The 23,960-nt window shown below is 32.6% G+C and overlaps 1 protein-coding gene across 5 annotated transcripts; it reads left to right on the top strand.

Moving 5' to 3' along the window:
• Positions 1-15,970: 15,970 nt before the first annotated feature.
• Positions 15,971-23,638, top strand: LOC127704221 (uncharacterized). 5 transcript variants are annotated; one of them, XM_052208176.1, is made up of 4 exons: positions 15,971-16,024; positions 19,651-19,852; positions 20,538-20,771; positions 23,015-23,638. In XM_052208176.1, the coding sequence occupies exons 2-4, from the start codon at positions 19,652-19,654 to the stop codon at positions 23,531-23,533; spliced, it is 954 nt and encodes a 317-aa protein (XP_052064136.1). In that variant the 5' UTR covers positions 15,971-16,024; position 19,651; the 3' UTR covers positions 23,534-23,638. The 5 variants fall into 5 exon arrangements, with proteins under 5 accessions (XP_052064136.1, XP_052064135.1, XP_052064133.1 ...); XM_052208175.1 differs by having other exon boundaries at positions 19,647-19,852; XM_052208173.1 differs by having other exon boundaries at positions 15,971-16,087.
• Positions 23,639-23,960: the final 322 nt, after the last annotated feature.

Genomic DNA, 23,960 nt, shown 5'->3' with positions numbered 1-23,960 from the left:
GGGAATGAAGCAAACTGAATTAAATGCATTATTTTTATACTTAAAACGGATGTCAACAAATGATACAGGATCATAAGCTTGTTAGTACTATAATACCAACTTATTTAACGTGTTTACTAATAATTTTGTTTAGTTCGTCATTTTCATGCAAAATGTCGCATACTTTCGAGAAATTTATTAAAAGTTTTTTACGTATATTTTTTAATCAGAATATCTTAATTAATAATCGCATTCCTAATAAATAATCACAGAAAAGGTAACTGTTATACTTGATTACGCGAAATAATACTATTCACAATACACGCTTTATTTAAGAGAACTGGAAAATATTTGTTTGGCTCAAATGCCGCGATTGACTTCTTAAGTATTTTTTGTAAAGGTACACAAATGTAACACGATACACTTGTATTGCGATATGATATTTCAATACATTTTATACCTGTTTCATCATGGAATCAATAATCTAAAAATATTTATTTTTTCTTTCGAAATTGGGATGTTAAATTAGTAGGTGACCCAATGATTTCTCTTCTTATCCAACATATCATCCTTCCCAGTGGCAATCTCAATTTTCAGCCATTCATCTCAGATCTTTTACTTTGTAGGACCTACTGAGCAACAGATTTATTGTTCATTAGATCTCAGTCGTTCTTAATATTGTATGAAATACCTGTCACTGAACTTTGAGCAAACAACAATTTACCAATCATCGAATTTTAAGATATTTCATGTATGTCAACTACAATGTGTATTTCAACATAGAAAATGAAAATAAAAATATAATATTTTCAAGTCATGAATAATGATTGATTCAGGTTCACATGTAGACAATAGAAATTAATTTTTGAATTTCTTCCATCATTTTTCTGTTTTTCAAATTCATATTTCAAATATTTCTCTAAAATTTTGTGCTATTAGTGGTCAACAAAATAATAATAAACATGGTTAAGAAAAAAACAAAATGAATATGGATAATAACGTTTAAAAATTCTTTCCTCGCCTACCGAAACAAGGCTTGCAATGAAAAATTTAATCTGACACATATAATACTTTACAACACGAAGTAGTTCATAAAATCGGCTGTTCGGAGTTTTATTTATTTTTCTTTGTACATGCATTTTTTATTTTTTTTTTTTTTTTATTGGGTGCCGTTGTTTTGTTTATATAATTATTTGAGAGATTCTTTACGGTATTTATCGATTATAACAAAGTTTACTAAACTAATCAGATAACAAGGATAAATATATTCTAGTATTTTAGAGGTGGTTAAGAATCAATTATGCATTTCACTTGACAAAGATAAAACTAAGGCGCTTGTAAAATTATTAGCTATGAGTATATTATATTCATTTTTTTTTAAAGATGAGAAATATAAAAAAAATATATTTTTCAAGGTTAATAGTTGTATTTTTAAATAATGTTGTATTATAAAACATCGTTTATAACAATCTTAGAACAATTACTTTTACATCGCTTTTCCTTATTATGGCTAAATTGACGCGGGTAAAATTTTTGACCGCGGGAAAGCGCTGTTCTTCAGAGAGGCACAAGTTTTGCAACGTCACAAATATGAAACGTCAAGATGCTTTTGGCGCGACAAAACAAGAAATAAACTCGGCAGCAAGAGGGTTTTATCTATCGAAGTAGAAATATACTTGTATACTATTATCATAGATGTTTTATACATCTATGCTATTATGTAAAATTAATTCTAGCGAGGTAGAAATTTTATGTGTATATTATTACTACGAAAGCAATGATATTCTATCGTCAAAATCTAAAGTCTGCAATTCTAAAATACACCTTATCGCTATTCCCGCTTGACCCGAGAATCTGTCCCGCTCGAACTTTTGACGTCATACAACAGTCACTTTTCCATTGTGGCGTCAGACATTTTCTATTATGACGTCAAAATTTTACGGGAACTTGTGTGATGTCCAGTAATGGCGGACAAATAGCGGTTCAAATATTATATGTATCATGCAAATGGGACTAAGTGGAGTTTAGTAAAACAGTAAGTGCCTCTTTTTTTTTTGATTAACATAAACACGTTTAATTTCATTAAAATTGTTTAGGTGAAATACGGTAGCATGTTTCTCCAAGATGCTGAGAGGTCAACATACCACAAGTAAAATACACACTATGAAAATGTATTTTTGTTAATTTCCCAATTCCCCAGGTAAGAAACTTAATGTTATAATTATTGTTATTTCTTAAAGTTATATCTAATTTCTTTTAAAAATATTAAGTTTAAGTAATATTTTTTTATCTTTTATCAGTGGAGTTAGGCTTAATTAATCATATTCTGACACCCATGTCGGATTATAAAAACAAGTTGCTTTCTTTATAAAAAAAAGAAAAGCAACACGTGAACCTAAGACCGCTGACTGGTCACCAAAAGATTGTTGCTGAATTTTTGTTTGCTTTTGAATTGACATAATTGATTGTGAATAGAAGGAGATAATGATGAAGTTAAACTACCTTTATTAAAAATATGTAATAGTGTGCACATTCTTGCACAAGTCAGTTGAAAACAATGTTGGATAGGTGTGAATAGAAAAGTGTATATACAGCTACTATTTGAATATACATTTTACTTGAAAGCTCGACTATTTCATTTATTACTTGGGATTGTATATCATTTTTTTATAATCATATTGCAAATCCCAGTTTCTACAAACCGGATGTATAATGCAAATTGCACAAACTAATCGCAATATAAATTTCAGCACTCAGTTTGCTTTATAATCTGGATGCATTTATTTTATGTATCACATCTTTATATTTTGTTTCCTGCATGGATGCCTTCATATTCTCAACTCGTTATTGAAGTTGTCTATACTCATGGTAGATGTTGTACAGATAAATTTAAAGACCATTTTCCATGTGAAGTGAAACCCTGTGGCATGCAACTTATAAGAATGTTTCGTATATTTTTCTTGAGAGTAACACACCAGCTTCATTTGGACCTCTTATATAGAGACTTATTTTGGTCTCATAAAACATCTCAAATTTTAAGGATTTCTTGATTTTACTTAAATCAATCCAAATATTTTACAGGGAAACTTGGTTTTGAAGAATATCTTATTTTCAGAGGTTTTATGAATACCTGAACATACTCTCAAAAGAACCAATTTATATAAAAAGACATGTAGATATAAAAAAATACCAGGATTAACATGTTGTACGCCAGTCGCGAGTTCAGTCTACAAAGAATCATCAGTGACGCTCGAATAAATATAGTTAAAAAGGCCAAATAAAGTACGAAGTTTTAAAAGTAATCTATTCCTTGGGTAGAAAATCCTTGGCGTTTCGAAAATGTCAAAGTTTATAAAAGGACAGTGACCTAAAAAATAAAATAAAAGAGAAACAGCTAGAGGTCAGAATACCGTAAGCAATGATGACCGTGCTTGAAAGTCACATGGCAAGCTGTTATTGCTGTGTCCTGAATTTAGATAAGAAAATCGAAAATTCGCATTCGCGAGTGAAATTAATATTTATGCATGAACGTGGTGTTTTTGCGCAAGAAATAGTAAATAGAAAGCATACACACTGATACTCTGGATAAGAATACGCATTTGCGTCATCACATATATAAATCTTATAGTTGAATTCGGATGTCAAACTACCTACCTCAAGTGTTTTGACTCCGGATTTATTGACATCTTATCCGGAATTTTTGTGAACGCAAACCGATAGTGTGCGTGTGAACAGGGTGATGTATAATGTGAACGAATTAAGACGTGTAGGATAGCTGACCAACTCAATGAATACAATTTTCAAAACCGTACTATAGTATAAATATTTAGATGCTATAAGGTTGAAATAATAAAAGAAAAAAAAGAAGAAAAAAAACAATTAACATTATGATATTAATTAAATTTTGTTATGATTATTGTAAAATATTAATTACGTTTTTTGTGAGATGCAAGGATTTAAAATCCTTGTGAATTGAAACCACGCAAGTATTTTTTCATTCACGACTGTTTAAAATTTAGATATTTAGCTAACTTTGGGTACACATCCCTGCTCATACGTTACATATAATTTTCATAAATGTAATGACTGATCAAACCTGTGAGACATAATGTACGAATACATTACAATTTTAATTATATTCTATAATCATTAGGAATAAATTCAGTCTCAGTTGTACCTTAACAATGAACATTCTCTTAGTCTGGTATTATCTTTTAATGAAATTAGATATTTTTTTACAGAAAAATCCTTTTGTTTGATTATCTTTCTGCTTTCCGACCACTGTGTTTCCGACCTTAGATAAATATTTTTATCATTATACTTGATATTTAATAAACATTCACATTATTAAAAACATATATGTTTTGTCAAAAGGCAAATAGGGTCTAACATATATTGTGGCCCAAAGTCATTTTCATTGATTATTTCTTAACAACTGTTGATTTATTCAGCATTATTGACAAATTTATTGTATCCAGTTTTACGCAATTTTCTGATCACGCAAGTTTGCACCTAGAAATAAAAATAAGGAATGTGAATTGTACGGATAAATTAATTGCTGATTGTGAACTTGATAATGGAGTCGAAAGGAAAACTTTTAAATGGAGGGATGAATACAAATCTCAATGTAAAGAAGCTCTGTCTAATAATATTGACAATCTGAACTCTTTGTGTGAAAATTTGAATTTTGAATCACAGGATGGCATAGATAAAACTGTGTCCGACTTCAGTGAATTTTTAAATGGAATCATGTCGCCATACTTTAAAATTAAGCCAAAAGGGAGTACGTCTCAGAAGAAACATGACCGTTTTATTCCTGCGATTGAACACAAACCATGGTTTAACGATGAATGTAAACGTCGGTATAATCATTATAAAAGATGTCTTAATATGTTTAATCACAGCAAGTGTAGTACACATCATCTGAACTTAGTAACAACAAAACGAAATTATAAATTACTTGAAGCAAAACTGAAACGGAATTATAAAAAGCAGCAAGGAAATATGTTAGAAAGCTTAAAGCGACAAAATCCTAAACTATTCTATAGAAAATTTTCACCTAAGCGTAAAGTTAAACCTAAAGCTACAGGAAAGGAATTTTTTGATCATTTTAAACGAATAGCGTCCGAAATTAATTCAGAGGTTAATTCAAGAAATGGAAATTCAAATAATGATACTATACCAGTTTATGAGGAATTAGATTGTGTTATCACCAGTAAAGAAATTCTATGTGCTATATCTAGTTTAAAGAGAAGTAAGAGTCATGGTATTGATGGATTGTTGAATGAATATTTCATCGAATTCCAGGATATATTGATGCCAGTGTTCAATAAATTATTTAATGGTATATTAGTTTCAGGACTTTTTCCAGAATCATTGTCTATTGCAGTTATGGTACCAGTCTTCAAACGCGGCGACCCAAGTGACCCAAATAACTTTCGAGGCATAAGCCTAGTCAGTTGCTTAGCCAAATTTTTTACACACATTATAAACAATAGACTAATTGCATGGGCAAGCACGTATGATACAATAACTGATGCTCAATTTGGATTTAGAAACGGACTTTCTACTGTTGATGCAATGTTTGCTCTACAAAGTATTATTTCAAAAACACTGTCAGAAAAGAAGAAACTTTATTGCTGTTTTGTTGATTATACAAAAGCTTTTGACACTATTGATCGAATGAATTTATGGTTCAAATTGTCTAAAATTGGTATACAAGGAAAATTACTGTCAGTTATTAAGTCTATGTATTTAAATGTCAAATCATGTGTTACAATAAATGGGTTTTACACAGACTTTTTCAAAAATAATGTTGGTTTAATGCAAGGGGAGGTATTGTCGCCCATTTTGTTTGCTTTATATGTTAATGATTGTGAGATGGAGTTTATAAACAATAATTGTAAAGCTGTAGAGTTGAAAGAATTAAGTTTATTTTTATTAATGTATGCAGATGACATGGTCATTTTTTCGGAAACCAAAGATGGTTTGCAAGAGATGTTAAATGCATTGTATATTTATACTAAGAAATGGAAATTAACGGTAAATATTGATAAAACCAAAATTGTAATTTTTAGAAATGGTGGCTTAGTAAAGGAAGAAGATAAATGGTTTTATGATGATGTACAAATAGATATTGTTAACAAATTTACTTATCTAGGTGTTGTTCTTAATTTTAATGGAAAATTTGCTGTTGCACAAAAAAAAGTTGCAGAACAAGGTAGAAAAGCTATGTTTTGTTTATTTAGTAATATTAGAAAATTTTCATTTAAATACGCCACGTTATTGTCATTATTTGATACATATGTGAGTAGTATTCTATGTTATGGTTCGGAAATATGGGGCTTCCATAAAGCTCAAGACGTAGAAAAAAATACATATTGATTTTTGTAAAAGAATTTTGAATGTTAAAACTAGTACACCGAATGTAATGGTTTATTATGAACTTGGCAGATTTCCAATGTTATTAACCAGGAAATTGCGTATATTTAAATATTGGATTAAAGTATTGAATAATAACAATTGTATATTACTTGGTTGTTACAATTATTTATATGATATGTGTTTGAAGAATCCGAATGACAAAAATAACTGGGTTTGTAATATACGAAAGGAATTGTTCCACCTTGGTTTAAATGATCTGTGGTATTCACAAAATTCTTTATGTAAAGATCATATTATGGTTATTAAACAGAGACTATGCGATATTGTCAAACAAGAGTTTGATGCTACTTTAGGTAGTTCATCAAAATGTTTTTTGTATAGATATATGATATCCAATTTTTCTTTGCAGTCATATTTATGTAAACCAATACCCGAAATTTACAAAAAGTGTATTGTTAAATTTAGATTGTCATCACATAATCTAGCTATAGAGAAGGGAAGGTATTCTAATGTAAAAAGAAACCTTAGAACCTGTACATTGTGTATTGATGATATTGAGGATGAAATGCATTTTATTTTATCATGTCCTTTATATTCAAATTTGCGTGAATGTTTGATAAAACCATATTATTGGCGTAAGCCATCTGTTTATAAACTTTTACAATTATTAAGCACTAATAATGTAATAGACTTGTGCAACTTAGGAAAATATATATTAAGAGCACTGAAGCTCAGAAATGACTGTTTTCAGTAAGTTGATTTGTAATTCATTTGTTACATATATTTGCTTTTTGGAATTATATTTATATTTCTCTAATTCTTCGTCAATTTATCCCTTTCTGCACCCATTGTATAAAAAAAATTTAATCAACGTGTGGTTCGTTTGATCTCAGTTCTTCATTGGTTTAAATCCGATTATGACGTCGATTTTTCTTGCTTTCCTCTAAATTTCCTATTGTGACGGCATGAAAAAAGGCGACCATGCCTGATGACGTCACATAGAAAGAACACATCTTTTTGCAGATCATTCGAAAGGAAGGAATAAGTTTGCCTGCTTATTGTTTGAAAATCATTAGAGAAACAGATTCCACCACCAAATCTCGTGTGATACAATATTTATCCACTCTCGACAGTTAAATTTTAAATATTTAAAACGCTCGGCGAGCCTCGCGTTTTAAATTTGAAAATTTAACTGTCTCGAGTGGATAAATATCGTATCACACTCGATGCAGTGGTAGAATCTATATGTATTTATTTTTTGTGTATTTAATACTTCTGTCTGTTTTGTCATGATCGTATATTTTTGTAATCTATATTTAGTATATATTGATTATACATGTACCTATATGTTGTAAAACATTTGGTTAAATAAAGAATTGAATATAAATGATTTTTAGAATGCAACCTAGTCTTTATTGTTTTACTTGTTTGTCGGATTGTTGAAATATGCAATGTCACGTTGTAGCCTATCCATAGAGGGACCGTATCAAAGACATAAATAACTACCTATATAAATGATGGAAAATTTTCGAGACGTTCCGAGAATCGTGATTCCGAGGATATCGAGTGGCCAATAGACACTTCCAAAACTCGCCAATATATAAGCGTGAACCCCTTCAGGGGGACAGGGGGTTCACGCAATAAGAATGGGGATTATCATTATTACTTTTAAACATATTTCTTAAAGTTGTAAAAGATTAACTAGTTTTACATGATCTATTCTAAGTAGAAAGTAAAAGTTTTAATTTTGTTGGTTTGTGTAAAAATGGTGTCCTCGTTTAATAAATGAGAACGAATAAAAACACACGTTTAAATGAAAACAAAGGAATTCACGTCATGCATTGATATAGGGTTGCACCGTAGTAGAAGTTACATTGAAGGGTTTATCATATTTATTTAGTTTTTGTTTTCGATAAGTTATGAATATTTTTATGTAATTATAAGTTTGTATTATTTTCTTATATCTTATCTTATTTCCCTTGTTGACTTTCAAGTTCATATCAAATTAGTATCATTTCACACACAAAATTAGGTTACCGTAAATGTTCTAATGTACATTTTAGAAAAAAAACTGGTATATATTTGTTTTAAAATATACAAATACTTTATAAAATAACGTTTAGATAATATAATAAATGTGATGACATGTCATTCAAAGGCAATTAATGGGACAGTGTTCAATGTATAAGAACCGTATACAGTACGTTATGTCACATGAAAATAAATGAACTGAATCCTACACAAAATAGAGTTTAAATAATTTATCCACTTAGTAAAAGTGTGTAGTTATCAATTATGTCAATTATCATTAATTTCTGTAGTCTGTAAAAAACAATATGTTATTCCTTGTATCATGATGATACTGATAAACCAACATACAGCATGCAAAATAAACATTATGGAACTTAATTATCTTAATTTCATGAATGCAATGAGCTCGAATTATTGTCTTGCAAGTTAATTATGCATCGCTGTTTTTTTATAAAACAAGTAGATGCGATATGAGTGCCCCAATGAGACAACTATCCACGAGAGACCCGGCAAATGCTGTATATGTTAGCAACCGTATGGCCTTCAACAATGAGCAAAGCAGATATATTTTGTTATGTTATTATGAAAAAAAACCCAAACTGACTGCTTAAGCTAATTGTTATTTAATAGTTCTTTCAATGCTTGCAAAAAAATTTAATTATTTTCAACTTATACTGTCAACTCGTAGTTGAAGCCCCTTTAAGAGAACGTGCAATGAAAAAATCTACAAGAAAAGCACTTAATTCTAAAATAACGTATCAAAGGTTATTAACAAAACACGAAATAATCCACAATTCTATCGTTATAAAGAATGATCGTAGTAACTGAACCAAGCACAAAGTCCCTAACCTTCTGACATGAAACCAAGCAGTCCTACACTTAGTATCGGTTGCTGAAGATTACATCCAATATCATGTGAAATGCCAAAAACAATCTTTACAGACAACACAATTTGTATTTCAACAGACTATAAATTAGTAAATATATGTTTCACCAGTCGCAGTTGTTTAACAACAACAGCATAATCATAACCTTTATCAATAAATCTATTAAGCCCAACAAAAAAGATTTTCAGCGCTTGAACTCAACTTATAAATAAAAACTGCTGATTCCAATGTAAATTACTTTACAATAAACCTATGCCTAGCTATAGTCTTACTAAAGAGGCTTTCCAGAAAAAAATATCCATCTGATATAACAACCAATCACAGAGACCCACTATTTTCCTTCACTATGTCATGTTCACAAAGATGGCTGCGTCCATCTCCATTTGGTACATTGATACCTTTACAATATTCAAATTGCAATCAGAATCTGGTAAATTTACTCTTTTATAAACAAGAAACTTATTCCGCAATCTGGTATGAAATGTTTGATTTATCGGTCATTGTTTACCCAATTTACAAATAAAATATAATATGCATACTCATTCCATGGACACGGGCAACTTTATGCTTTCTTAAGAACGAAATAAGCATGGAAAAACTATTAATTTTCTTTACGTTCATAGTTTTCTTTAAAGTTACATATGTATTCAGGTGGCAGTAGGCCAGTGATACTGTTTATGAATTGGACTTCATCAGATATTTAATACGGGTAGATTCTACCCAGAATTTGAAAACACAGTCATGAGTGAAATTTTCTATTTTTACATTTTGTTTTTAAATAAACTCTAAAAAGCATGAGTGTACTGAAAGACCAATTAATGCTGCCTTATCCTGACTGATAACCAGTGATGATGTACAAAAATATACGTAAGTTCTGTCATACTTAAAGACCAATTACATGTAAGCTGCCTTATCCTGACTGATAACCAGTGATGATGTACAAAAATATAAGTAAGTTCTGTCATACTGAAAGACCAATTAAGCTGCCTTATCCTGACTGATAACCAGTGATGATGTACAACAATATAAGTAAGTTCTGTCATACTGAAAGACCAATTAAGCTGCCTTATCCTGACTGATAACCAGCGATGATGTACATCAATATAAGTAAGTTCTGTCATACTGAAAAACCAATTAAGCTGCCTTATCCTGACTGATAACCAGTGATGATGTACAAAAACATGAATAAGTTCTGTCATTGGTGACAATGTGAAGAAACATGTGTGTGATATATCCTAATTAATTTGACTATGTGAAGAAACATGTGTGTGATATATCCTAATTAATTTGACTATGTGAAGAAACATGTGTGTGATATATCCTATTTAATTTGATAATGTGAAGAAACATGTGTGTGATATATCCTATTTAATTTGACTATGTGAAGAAACATGTGTGTGATATATCCTATTTAATTTGACAATGTGAAGAAACATGTGTCTGATATATCCTAATTAATTTGACAATGTGAAGAAACATGTGTGTGATATATCCTATTTAATTTGACAATGTGAAGAAACATGTGTCTGATATATCCTATTTAATTTGATAATGTGAAGAAACATGTGTGTGATGTATCCTATTTAATTTGACAATGTGAAGAAACATGTGTCTGATATATCCTATTTAATTTGATAATGTGAAGAAACATGTGTGTGATATATCCTATTTAATTTGACAATGTGAAGAGACATATGTGTGATATATCCTATTTAATTTGACAATGTGAAGAAACATGTGTGTGATATATCCTATTTAATTTGATAATGTGAAGAAACATGTGTGTGATATATCCTATTTAATTTGACAATGTGAAGAAACATGTGTGTGATATATCCTATTTAATTTGACAATGTGAAGAAACATGTGTGTGATATATCCTAATTAATTTGATAATGTGAAGAAACATGTGTGTGATATATCCTATTTAATTTGACAATGTGAAGAAACATGTGTGTGATATATCCTATTTAATTTGACAATGTGAAGAAACATGTGTGTGATGTATCCTATTTAATTTGACAATGTGAAGAAACATGTGTCTGATATATCCTATTTAATTTGACAATGTGAAGAAACATGTGTCTGATATATCCTATTTAATTCTGTTTTTTAAATGAGTTTCTTTTTGAGTGGCCATATTTAAGATGTCATTATTCATTACCAAATGCACCAAAAACCTCCAAAACAGTATAAAAGTATTTAATACAAAATTATCATTTAAAAATAAGGTTGATACAACTTGTCATTATAAACCTTAAAATCCGCAATATACAATGGGAAAATTAAAAAAAGGACAATGAGGTGGTTTTAAAGCTAGACTTAACAAAATGAGAAAATGTGTTTCATCCAAAGAAAGTGACAATGAACAAACACGTTATGCTAGATTTACCCGTGTAATGACATATCTTTTAAAAATTGTACCATATAAGGCAGACAGAAGTACACCAAACACTGAAATCCAACCTGCCACTTTGTTGCGACCAAAATCTAGTGACATACAAAAGGCTAAACCAGTTAAATCTGCAAAAGAAGAGCAAGGGTGAAGATATACTAAACATCAATATTATCCATTTTTTTTAATCTTTATTCAATTATTCAACATTTATATACAATAAATATATTACATTTTACACAATATTCACAAAACAATGGTTAAAAGTATAATGAAATATATCATCAACACAATAATCAAAAATTAAATGCAATGACACCTTCAATATTACCCATATAATTTATTTACACACATATTAAACATTTAAAGAGGATCAGAGTTGCAATTATGCAAGAAAACATATACAATGGTCATTATTTACACCAGTTTACTAATTCTGGAAAAAGAATCAAAAGTATGCAAATAAATATATTAACATTGAAGTACCAATATGTATTGAGAAATTAAGACAAAGACAAATAAATCTGATAAACAGAAGATTTTTTTAAAAGCTAGTTATACAATTAACAGTTTTAAGGGGAGGTCACTAGCAACTTACATTTCACGTACTATTTAAATATATACAAGAATGCATGAAAAAATACTTATCTACTTGTGTTTTTTTTATACCAAAATTGAGTCTAAAACCAATATTATTGTCAACATAAAGTCAAGATAAAGTTAAATGCAATCATGTGGAATGCCATCTTTGATAAACATTTAGAACTACATCCACATTGTAAGGGGTTCGTTGGAAGGTGCATGTCAAAAGAAGAAAGACGGGGCCGTGGCAATTCTGAATGTGCTGTATGTGACATATGTAGTTACCAGTCCAAGAAATATAGACTGTATGAAGAGGTCCATACTAAAAAATAGGTCAAAAAGGCTGCTAAAATTAACATAGGTGTACAAACCGCATTAGCTCCAACTTCTATTTCAACCACAATATTTCGAAAAAATCATGTTAGGAACCAATTCTGTCGCTCCCTCTGCAAATGGCCTTCAAAGGAGAGCAAATGATGTGTTACCCTAAATAAGCAATAAATGGGAGTGAAATGAAAACTTAACGTGGTGCGAGGAATCCACATGCCGTAAGTCTTCAAGGAGATGATGTTGCTGCAAAAAAATAAACTCTGTTCCATACATCCAGTAAATCCTAAAACTGTAAATTTTGGTCAGTGAAAAATACAGCTCAACTTTGACCTTCCTCGAAAGCATAGGCGATGAATATTTCTTGGCCATGGAGGCCTGGACAGATTTAAATTCAAATGGCATCGGGGCCGAACAATTTTACAACTGATCCCGACAGCTCTGCAAAGCTGTGAAAGATCGGTATCACGAAAATATTACATATACTGAGCTGGAAAATTTCATTGACACCCGAAATCTGGTAGATACTCACAAGAAAAATATTGAGAAAAATCTCCAAATTCTCAACATGATGCCTGGAAGAACTGGAAAAGAATTTTTGCTTTAGACTTATCTGCAAGATGCAGTGCTGTATTTGCAGAGGCAATAGACAAATTTGGTGGAAACTTAAAAAAAATACAAAACAAAAATACCTTTATATGCAATGCAATCCCAATGTGTTATGCTGGAAATCATGAGCTATGCCGTCGTCATTCTTTTGCGTGTAAAGGTGACATCTTTCTTTTGCGCGTAAAGGTGACATCTTTCTTTTGCGTGTAAAGGTGACAAGAAATTCTGGCTTAAAGCAATAGCTTTTTGAATTGCACATTTAAAACATTTAATACATGTGAAAATATCAATGATTTAGGAAAATGTGTACTCTACCATCTAGATCCAGATGCTTTAAATAAAACAAAACTCCTCCTGAATACTCAAACAGTTGAAGGATTTAACCAAAGCTTACGAATGTCTCTTCTATAAATGTAACATTTACCAAAGACTTTGAAGACAGAGTCAATGCAGCAGTCCACAGTGTTGATCTTGGTCCAGGGGAATCATTGCTGTTGATCTGTGAACAACTCGGAGCACCAGTGACTGCATGGTCTGTTGAACATTTGCTGACAAAAGAAAGTATTTGTACGCAACCGAAAAAGAGAATCGAGACTATAAAAAAAAAACACTTTTGATTGACGCCAACAAGAAAATAACTGGAAAAATATCAAGACCATGGCTACGCGCAAGTGAAAAGGGTACACAAAACTAGCAAAAAATAAAAAAAATATATAGAGTAAACAGTTTGGTTCATGGCTTTAAAAAACAAAATTCCTGTCCCGTGCAGTGTATTCGTTCTTGGTTGGTATCATGGGTCTCTAGAATAATGTGATCCGGGTTTACACATAACTTATTCCGACACAAGTGGCTACATTCAACTGTATTGTTGTTTTCAACTAGCTGTTGCATATAATTTTAACTGATTTTAGGTTTAATCATATATGCCACCCCGTGGGTTCTTTCTTTTTTAAAACCTTAGTGGGCCATTTTAAATTCTTCACCCATGGCCATAGTTGTCAAAATAGCCCTCCCATGCTACACAACCATAATTATTGCCCAGTTTCATTGATTCAAGGTGAAAATTCTCTCTAGATCTTGGAAAAAGTCTTCCATGGTGAGTTTATCAGAAAAACTCTTACATAAGTATTCTGACCCCACAGACCGAAAAGTGAAAGTGAAAGTACCCCACAGTTTATTGATTGATTGATTGTTGGTTGCTTAACGTCCAGTGGCAAATATTTCATGCATATTCAGGACGAGAACAAATTTTAGAATGCAAAGCTAAATAGAAGCCTTTTGTTTTATTACGTCTTAATAAAATAAATTCTGTGTTTGAAAGTGGTGTTTTAGTCTTAGATACATGATTTTTTTTATAAGTTGTTATTGGCTTTGAACTAGCTGTCAGTAATTGCGAGTACTCTTAAGTCAGTACTTAGTGTCTTTTTTGTTCTCAGGAATGAGGGATGGATATATACCCTGCCACGTCCTGTCTTTGTTTTTGTTTGATGTTTTTCTTTGTATTGATCTGACGAATTAAGCCTTTTTCAACTGATTTTTATAGTTTGTTCTTATGTTGTGCTGTTACGCCACTGTCCCATGTTAGGGGAGGTTTGAGCGCTCACAAACATGTTAACCCCGCCACATTCTTTATGTGTCTGTCCAAAGTCAGAAGCCTGTAGTTCAGTGGTTGTCGTTGGTTTGTGTCTGTCATATTTGTTTTTCCTAAATTGTTTTGTTATAAATTAGGCCGTTAGTTTTCTCAGTTGAACTGAATTGTCGGGGCCTTTTAAAACCGACTATACGGTATGGATTTTTTCATTGTTGAAGGTCGTACGGTTGCCTATCATTGTTTACATCCGCTTCATTTGAACTTTGGATTAATTGTCTCATTGGAAATCATACATATACCACATCTCCTTAATTTTATATTGAACATAGAAATACTACTAAAGGCAACCATTTCATGTACATATACTGTGACTTCACTTTCATTTCAATCCTGACGTGCATAGGGATTGTAAATATCTGTGACTTCATTATCAACAAATACAAAGTAATGTCAAATCCATAAACATCGATTCATCTTTTTGGCACGTGCATTTTAGACTTAATTTGGGGTTGTTCTCATTCGACTTTTTATATTAGTTTTACGAATAATCAGTATTTTGTGCCTTTGGTATTCCACAGTACACCGAAAATGCAAAGGCACATTTCATAGATGACACCGTTTTCATAGTGTGGACTTTAAAATTGAAAATAACTCTGGTATTTTTTTAATGAAATACTAATGAAAACGACGTGTTCCAATTCTTATGACGTCTGTTTTGTTTAAACTTATGATCTTAGATAGTCCCTAGATATCTCTATTCTCTCTCTCTTTTCTGAAATAGAAATTTACATTTTCGGCCAAAATTCCTTGTCCCAAGATTTAATGGCTGTCTTGAAAACATTTACATTAGTTGGTATTATGACCAAAATATTGAAATGGGATCAGAATAAATGTCCAACTAGCCGCTAGTAAATTGGCTGGATCATAGTACAGACGATGCTTTGATTTAAATAATAATGAATAAACGGTTGCGATATTTAAGCAACTTGTATATTTAATTTGCATTGATAATTTTACATGACTTGTTCGTCTTTATCTATGCGTGAACAGTTACAATTAATAGCGATATATTACGTATTAAATATTAGTAGAACGTTGTAGCATAATGTCATTTTGGGGTTTTCAGACATATCTCGAAATGGTTCTGTAACGTGTTGATGCTCATTGTTAACTTTAGTTGTCGATAGAATTGGTCGCTAGCTTGATATGTCGCTGGAATTGGTCGCTAGCTTGAGTCTGGTAAAGTGCGATGGTATACGCTAAAGTGCGATGGAGGCAAACGCTAAACCTGAAACTGCGCTGGTATGACACGCTAAAGAGCGATGGTATAACACGCTAAAGTGTAATAGTAAAGCACGCTAAAATGCAATGGTGTAACAGGAATGGGGTTCAGGCAATGGTTTTCGTTTGTTGCTGTGTTCCTATTATTGTAGTTTTTCGTTTATTATTATGTTTATTAATCAGGCCGTTGTCTTTCTCTTTTGATTTGTTTTACACTGGTCATTGTGTGGCCATATGTATATATAGACTGATATACGGTGTAGGCTAAGGCTCCACGTACGTCAAAGGCTGTAGTTATTAGTTGCATATATCAACGACATTTGGTCTTGGATGCATATGTGTCTCATTTTTTTATTAGCTCACCTGGCCCGAAGGGCCAAGTGAGCTTTTCTCATCACTTGGCGTCCGTCGTCCGTCGTCCGGCGTCGTCCGTCGTCGTCCGTCGTCGGCGTAAACTTTTTACATTTTGAACTTCTTCTAGAGAACCACTGAATGGAATGAAACCAAACATGGCATGAATGTTCCTTATGAGGTGCTGACCAAGTGTTGTTACTTTGTAGCCGATCCATCATCCAAGATGGCCGCCAGCGGGGGACTTAGTTTAACATAGGACCCTATGGGAAATGCATACAAATGACTTCTTTTAGAGAACCACTGAATGGAATGAAACCAAACATGGCATGAATGTTTCTTATGAGGTGCTGACCGAGTGTTGTTACTTTGAAGCCGATCCATAATCCAAGATGGCAGCCAGCGGGGGACTTAGTTTAACATAGGACCCTATGGGAAATGCATACAAATGTCTTCTTTTAGAGAACCACTGAATGGAATGAAACAAAACATAGCATGAATGTTCATTAGGAGGTGCTGACCAAGTGTTGTTACTTTGTAGTTGATCCATCATCCAAGATGGCTGCCAGCAGGGGACTTAGTTTAACATAGGACCCTATGGGAAATGCATACAAATGACTTCTTTTAGAGAACCACTGAATGGAATGAAACAAAACATAGCATGAATGTTCCTTACAAGGTGCTGACCAAGTGTTGTTACTTTGTAGCCATTCCATCATCCAAAATGGCCGCCAGCGAGGGACATAGTTTAACATAGGACCCTATGGGAAAGGCATACAAATGACTTCTTTTAGAGAACCACTGAATGGAATGAAACAAAACATAGCATGAATGTTCATTAGGAGGTGCTGACCAAGTGTTGTTACTTTGTAGCCGATCCATCATCCAAGATGGCCGCCAGCGGGGGACTTAGTTTAACATAGGACCCTATGGGAAATGCATACAAATGACTTCTTTTAGAGAACCACTGAATGGAATGAAACAAAACATAGCATGAATGTTACTTACAAGGTGCTGACCAAGTGTTGTTACTTTGTAGCCGTTCCATCATCCAAAATGGCCGCCAGTGAGGGACTTAGTTTAACATAGGACCCTATGAGAAATACATACAAATGTCTTCTTTTAGAGAACCACTGAATGGAATGAAACCAAACATGGCAAGAATGTTCCTTATGAGGTGCTGACCAAGTGTTGTTACTTTGAAGCCGATCCATCATCCAAGATGGCAACCAGCGGGGGACTTAGTTTAACATAGGATCCTATGGGAAATACATACAAATGTTTTCTTTTAGAGAACCACTGAATGCAATGAAACCAAACATGGCATGAATGTTCCTTATGAGGTGCTGACCGAGTGTTGTTACTTTGAAGCCGATCCATAATCCAAGATGGCCGCCAGCGGGGGACTTAGTTTAACATGGGACCCTATGGGAAATACATACAAACGTCTTCTTTTAGAGAACCACTGAATGGAATGAAACCAAACATGGCAAGAATGTTCCTTATGAGGTGCTGACCAAGTGTTGTTACTTTGAAGCCGATCCATCGTCCAAGATGGCAGCCAGCGGGGGACTTAGTTTAACATAGGATCCTATGGGAAATACATACAAATGTTTTCTTTTAGAGAACCACTGAATGGAATGAAACCAAACATGGCATGAATGTTCCTTATGAGGTGCTGACCAAGTGTTGTTACTATGAAGCCGATCCATAATCCAAGATGGCCGCCAGCGGAGGACTTAGTTTAACATAGGACCCTATGAGAAATACGTACAAATGTTTTCTTTTAGAGAACCATTGAATGGAATGAAACCAAACATGGCATGCATGTTCCTTTCGAGGTGCTGACCAAGTGTTGTTACTTTGAAGCTGATCCTTCATCTATGATGGCTGCCAGATGGGGACAATGTTTAACAAAGGACCCTATGGACAATACATACAAATGTCTTCTTTTAGAGAACCACATACTGAATGGATTGAACCAAACATGGCATGAATGTTCCTTATGAGGTGCTGACTAATTTTTGTTACTTTGAAGCTGATCCTTCATCCATGATGGCCGCCAATGGGGGGACTTCCTTTAACATAAGACCCTATGGGAAATACATACAAATGCTTCTTCTAGAGGTGCACTGAATGGAATGAAACCAAAACATGGCATAAATGTTTCTTATGAGGTGCTGATTAAGTGTTGCTACTTTGTTGCCGATTTACTGTTCAAGATGGCCACCAGGATTTTTTATTAAATTACAGGACCAATATTAAACCAAATTTGGCCTCACTCATTATTAGGGTATCTGTTATGATTTTAATCTATTTTTACATGATTTCCAAAACCAAAGTAGAATCAGGTGAGCGACACAGGCTCTTGAGAGCCTCTAGTTTAAAGTACGATAGTTGTCAAAAAAGTATAATGGTAGTGTTTACTTTATGAACCTGTCTCAAGCCAAAAACATGTAATTCAGTGGTATCGTTTGCTGTTGTATTTCATATTTGTTTTCCGTTTATTGTTTTGTTTATAAATCAGGTTTGGCACTGGTCGTTTTGTGGCCCTTTTGGTCTTTTCAGAATAGTATGTGGTGTTAGCCAATGCTCCGCGTTAAGGCCATGCTGTAACCTATAGTTGCTTACGTTAATAACATTTGGTCTATCTGGTCGTTAGGTCACAGTTACTGTCTAGTTGACGTATTTTCATATCTTTAACAGTAATAACGAACCATGTTGTAAAAAAATGTTTTAGAGAATGATTTCATTGGAAAGTAAAAAAGAAGACTTTTTTTCATGCAAGTTCTCATAACATCTGATTACAAACATAGAAGGAGCAGAAATACTAAAATTATTTCAGTATAAAGGATCAAATGATCATGTGTATGATCGTCCTGTATATGCATGTAATATTTACCACTGTAAGTTCAACAAGCAAAAATAAGTTTATATCATTTTATTAATTAATTTTACCGAACTACTGGAAAATATGGTTTTCAAAGTCTTTCATACACAGCGTCACTTTTAAAGTAATCTGCTTTTTCATTTTTGTTGATTTCCATTGTTGTCGGTAAAACGCACTTTAGCGTATTGAGGCATCGGACTTTAGCTTGTTCCATTTAATAGCACATACCATCATACTTTAGCGTATCAAACAATCGCACTTTAGCGTGACCATCGCGTTTTAGCGTCCCTATCGCACTTTAGAGTCCTACAAATATATGTACCTAACATTTTTTCTCAGACAGCATGGAACTAAGTGCGAATAAACAAGGGATGTCAGATTCAGACAAAACAAAAATAAAAAGAGTATCTTCAACTGATTATGATGATGTTATGTCAATCAGATCTGCTGTTCATGGTGGATTTGATTATCTTCCGTTCACGTTCAAATCCCTTATAACACAATCTCACAATAAAGGATATGCGACACTTATCAATGGAAAATTTGTAAGTCTTATTTAACTTCATTATTATCGGATTCTGATTATTTTGTTTAAATGAAGATAGCATTTAGGAATGGCAAAACGAATACTGTACGTCGAAGAAAAACACACAAACAGGCCAAAAGAAAAAAGAAAAAAAAGACCGTAAGAAAGAAAAAAACAAAGAATGAACAATGTACGCTGAATGGGAACTGTAAAAACAGAGACTTACTGAATCTGGACATAAAAGAATCGATGCGACAAGGTTTAAAGGAATTTGAAATTACAAATTCACAGAAGATGACGAAAAATTAAGACATTGTTATACAGCTACCCATGTAATCAGTCTTATTTAAATGTCTTAACTTTTGTCGTTAAACATTAATTATAAGATAAAAATAGCAAACTACATGTAAGTAATAATAATTAAAAACCTGACTATAAATAAATGCGTTAGATTTGAAGAGATGGCCAGCCTGTATTCAATCTTCAGATATATATAATGCACATCAAAGGAAGCAAAACAATACATTATACTTTGATTTGACTACTAAACATTAAGATCGTTGCCGTAGACAAAACAATATTACGATAACATTTTTTCTATCGCAGTGGTACCTTTGAGCAGTCATTGTTTTTCGTTTATTTATTTTAATGACTATGTATTTTTGCTTTGTTGATCCTTTAGATTTTAGTTATATACATTTTAGGTGGCGTTTTGCATGGTTTCAAAAGTAGATGGAGGCGAAACCATTGTTACTAGAGCAAGTCGGGTCAGCAAACGATACGAGGGTCGTGGTTTATATAAAGCTCTTACATTATTCATGCAAAAACATGTCTTCAGTGAGGGAACTGTTACAAGTCATGCTGTCGTTTACAGTGACGCAAATCAGTCGATGTTGGATAAGACATCAAAGGGAGAATTTACGTTATTGATGAAAAGGGTTTGTAAATTAAGGCGGCAGAAGTATACCTATGTTCAAATCTCTTTAATCTATTGAAATAAAACACACCAAGGTTAAAAATACAATCACTGAGAGAATCGCAGAAACTATAAAAGAGCGAGGCCTGGTGTGTCGACAGGGTAAGCATCTCCTGCTATACTTACTTCACATGAATTGTAACTCTTAATTAAAAATCAAAATATCTTGAATTGATTTAAAATACAAATAGACTTAATAATTCAAATGTTTGGAGATGAACAGATTTCCAATAGATTCTAAGTTAAGAAATACTAAGGAGTGGAGTTCCATTATTCAGATATGTCAATATCGTAACGATTTCATATATGTATCAAGAACTTCAATGATTTCTTGTTAGGCAATATATGAAAGAAACTATTTTAAAATTACCGCTGTTCTTTATGACATAAGACGTCTAATTTGTTCGACGCCTTGGTACAATCACATCTTTCTTAAAAGTAAAGGACAACAGAAGTTATTAACAAAAATCAGAATTAAAAACCCATTATGATAATGAGATATGCGATCTTCATTAAAAAGAATAGAAAAATAGTAAACAACAATTATATTTTCTGTATGAAAACGTCATAGTACTCAAACTGTGTACATGCACTTAGTACATTTGTTTAAGTTGCACAAAACGTTTAATTTCTTTGCTAGAACAACGGACACAAACATTGTCATTAGTCATTCAAAACGTGCTATACCATTATAAATATACTGTCAACGAACTGTGCGCCTCTCCTTGTCAACCTCTTCTTATTTTCATATGAATCGGAGTTCCTTCAGACACTTGTCAAAAACAAGAAGATCAAAAATGCTAGGTCATTTAACTTCACATTCAGATATATTGATGACGTTCTTTCCATTTACAACCTAAACTTTTCTGATTGGGTTCCATTAATATATCCCCCAGAACTAGAAATTAAAGAAACAACAGACACGGCTTCCTCCCCATCATTTTAAGACTTATACCTCGAATTTGACATACACGGTCATCTCAGTTCCAGAATCTATGACAAACGAGACGATTTTAATTTTGAAAATTATCAATTTCCCCCACCTTAGTAGCAATATACCAATTTCACCTGCATATGGGATATACATTTCCCAACTTATTCGTTATTCAAGAGCATGCAGCAACTACTCAGACATTGTAAAACGTCACCAGTGTCTGAGCAGAAAATTGATGAACCAGGGGTATGTCAAAGAACGTCTCGTCCTTTTTCTAAAAAAGTTCATCGGAAGGTACCAAGACCTTGTTGATAAATATTCCGTATCAACTTCACAAATAATACACGATGGTCTTGAATATAAAAAAGAAGATGTGGTATGATTGCCAATGAGACAACTCTCCACAAGAGACCAAATGACACAGAAATTAACAACTATAGGTCACCGTACGGCCTTCAACAATGAGCAAAGCCCATACCGCACAGTCAGATATAAAAGGCCCCGAAATGACAATGTAAAACAATTCAAACGAGAAAACTAACGGCATAATTTATGTATAAAAAATGAACGAATAACAAATATGTAACACATAAACAAACGACAACCACTGAATTACAGGCTCCTGACTTGGGACAGGCACATACATACATAATGTGGCGGGGTTAAAAATGTTAGCGGGATCCTAACCCTCCCCTAACCTGGGACAGTGGTGTAACAGTACAACATAAGAACAAACTATAAAAATCAGTTGAAAGAGGCTTAACTCATCAGATGGATAAAAATACAAATACTACAAATACAAGTGGACGTGGCCGGGTACTTGTACATCCAAACAACAAAAAAACACTAAGTACAGATCTGAGAGTACTCGCAGTTACTGACAGCTAGTTTAAAGCCACTAACAACTAATAAAAAAAATCATGCATCTAAGACTAAATTATCAATCCGTACACATCCAACATCCAATGGATTTAGTGTAAGGACGTCATAAAGTATAGATTCTGAGTACTGACGTTGTTTATCATCTTGATAACGTGTTATAGTATTCTTTTATTTGTCTTTATGAATATTACTTTTACTGTTTAGTCTGTTCTTTTGGTGGTATCCATTTCACGTGGCTCTGTACTTATACACCCCGCCATTGTGTTATTGTTCTATGATAATTTTTGTATTCTTGTCTTTCATTTTTGCTAATATGCTTTTTCTATTTGGTTACAAAATTTCCAGCCCTCTTGTAATATGTTTGATGATCGAATGTCTTTTTCTTTCAGAAAGTAATTGGTTACAAGATTGATTATGATAAGATGTCAGTTATTACGAATAGAACAAAAACAACAAAAAATACTCGTACTTTGTATGAAGTGGATATTATAACAGTTTTTAAGTCCAGAAGTGTATGTTCAACTCTGTTCCCACAGGAGCGAATCATGTGTAATTTTGTACCATATAGACTGACAGATAGAAATATACCACTTATCCTTTCGGAAGTTTCTCTTATTGTGGGTACTGGTGATCCAGAGTTGAGTTTTATCACTTGTGGAGTTTACTATCTTTCTGAAAATGGCCATACCTATATACTTGAAGTGTATGGAAATTGCAATTTTATTAGAGAGCATTTGGTACTTCATTTTCAACACGCATTACAGTACTGCCTCAAAGAAATAGATATCCTGGTAATGTGCAAAGAAAATGATGCTGACAAAATAGATATTGAAATAAAAGAATGGCAACTCACTAATATGGATGCTGGATTTAAAACAGTGTTCTTAGTAGAAAAGAAAATGAAGTAAAAGAATTATACGAAGTTTAGCGTTAGGACAGTAATGATTGAAAAATAAATCACTATAGATGAATTCATGTTGCGATTATTAAAAATTTGTTTTACAAAAAGTTAATCATATTTTCATGTTTTGTTTCCGCAGTCTCTTTTTCCATCTTGTTTGTGGTTAAACACTGATGTCTGGTACCATATAGTTCTTTTACTTGAGTTAAAATATGACTGCTGGTCAATTAGTATTTGATAATTTTGAGGCTCTTTTTGGTGATTATTGCAAGTTCTTGTCTATAACTGTCAATTCTGAAATCTTTGTGTGGTTTATTTTTTGCGAATGTTGAACAGTGAACATGAATGCAAGACTAGTTATTGCAATATCAGTTAATTTTGCACACATTTAATGCTGACAATACGAATATTTATTTTTGGGAAAGTTATCGCGC

The sequence above is a fragment of the Mytilus californianus genome, unplaced genomic scaffold, assembly GCF_021869535.1.
Source record: "Mytilus californianus isolate M0D057914Y unplaced genomic scaffold, xbMytCali1.0.p SCAF_6, whole genome shotgun sequence".
NCBI lineage: Eukaryota > Metazoa > Mollusca > Bivalvia > Mytilida > Mytilidae > Mytilus > Mytilus californianus.
This window is presented reverse-complemented; position numbering and strand designations above follow the sequence as displayed.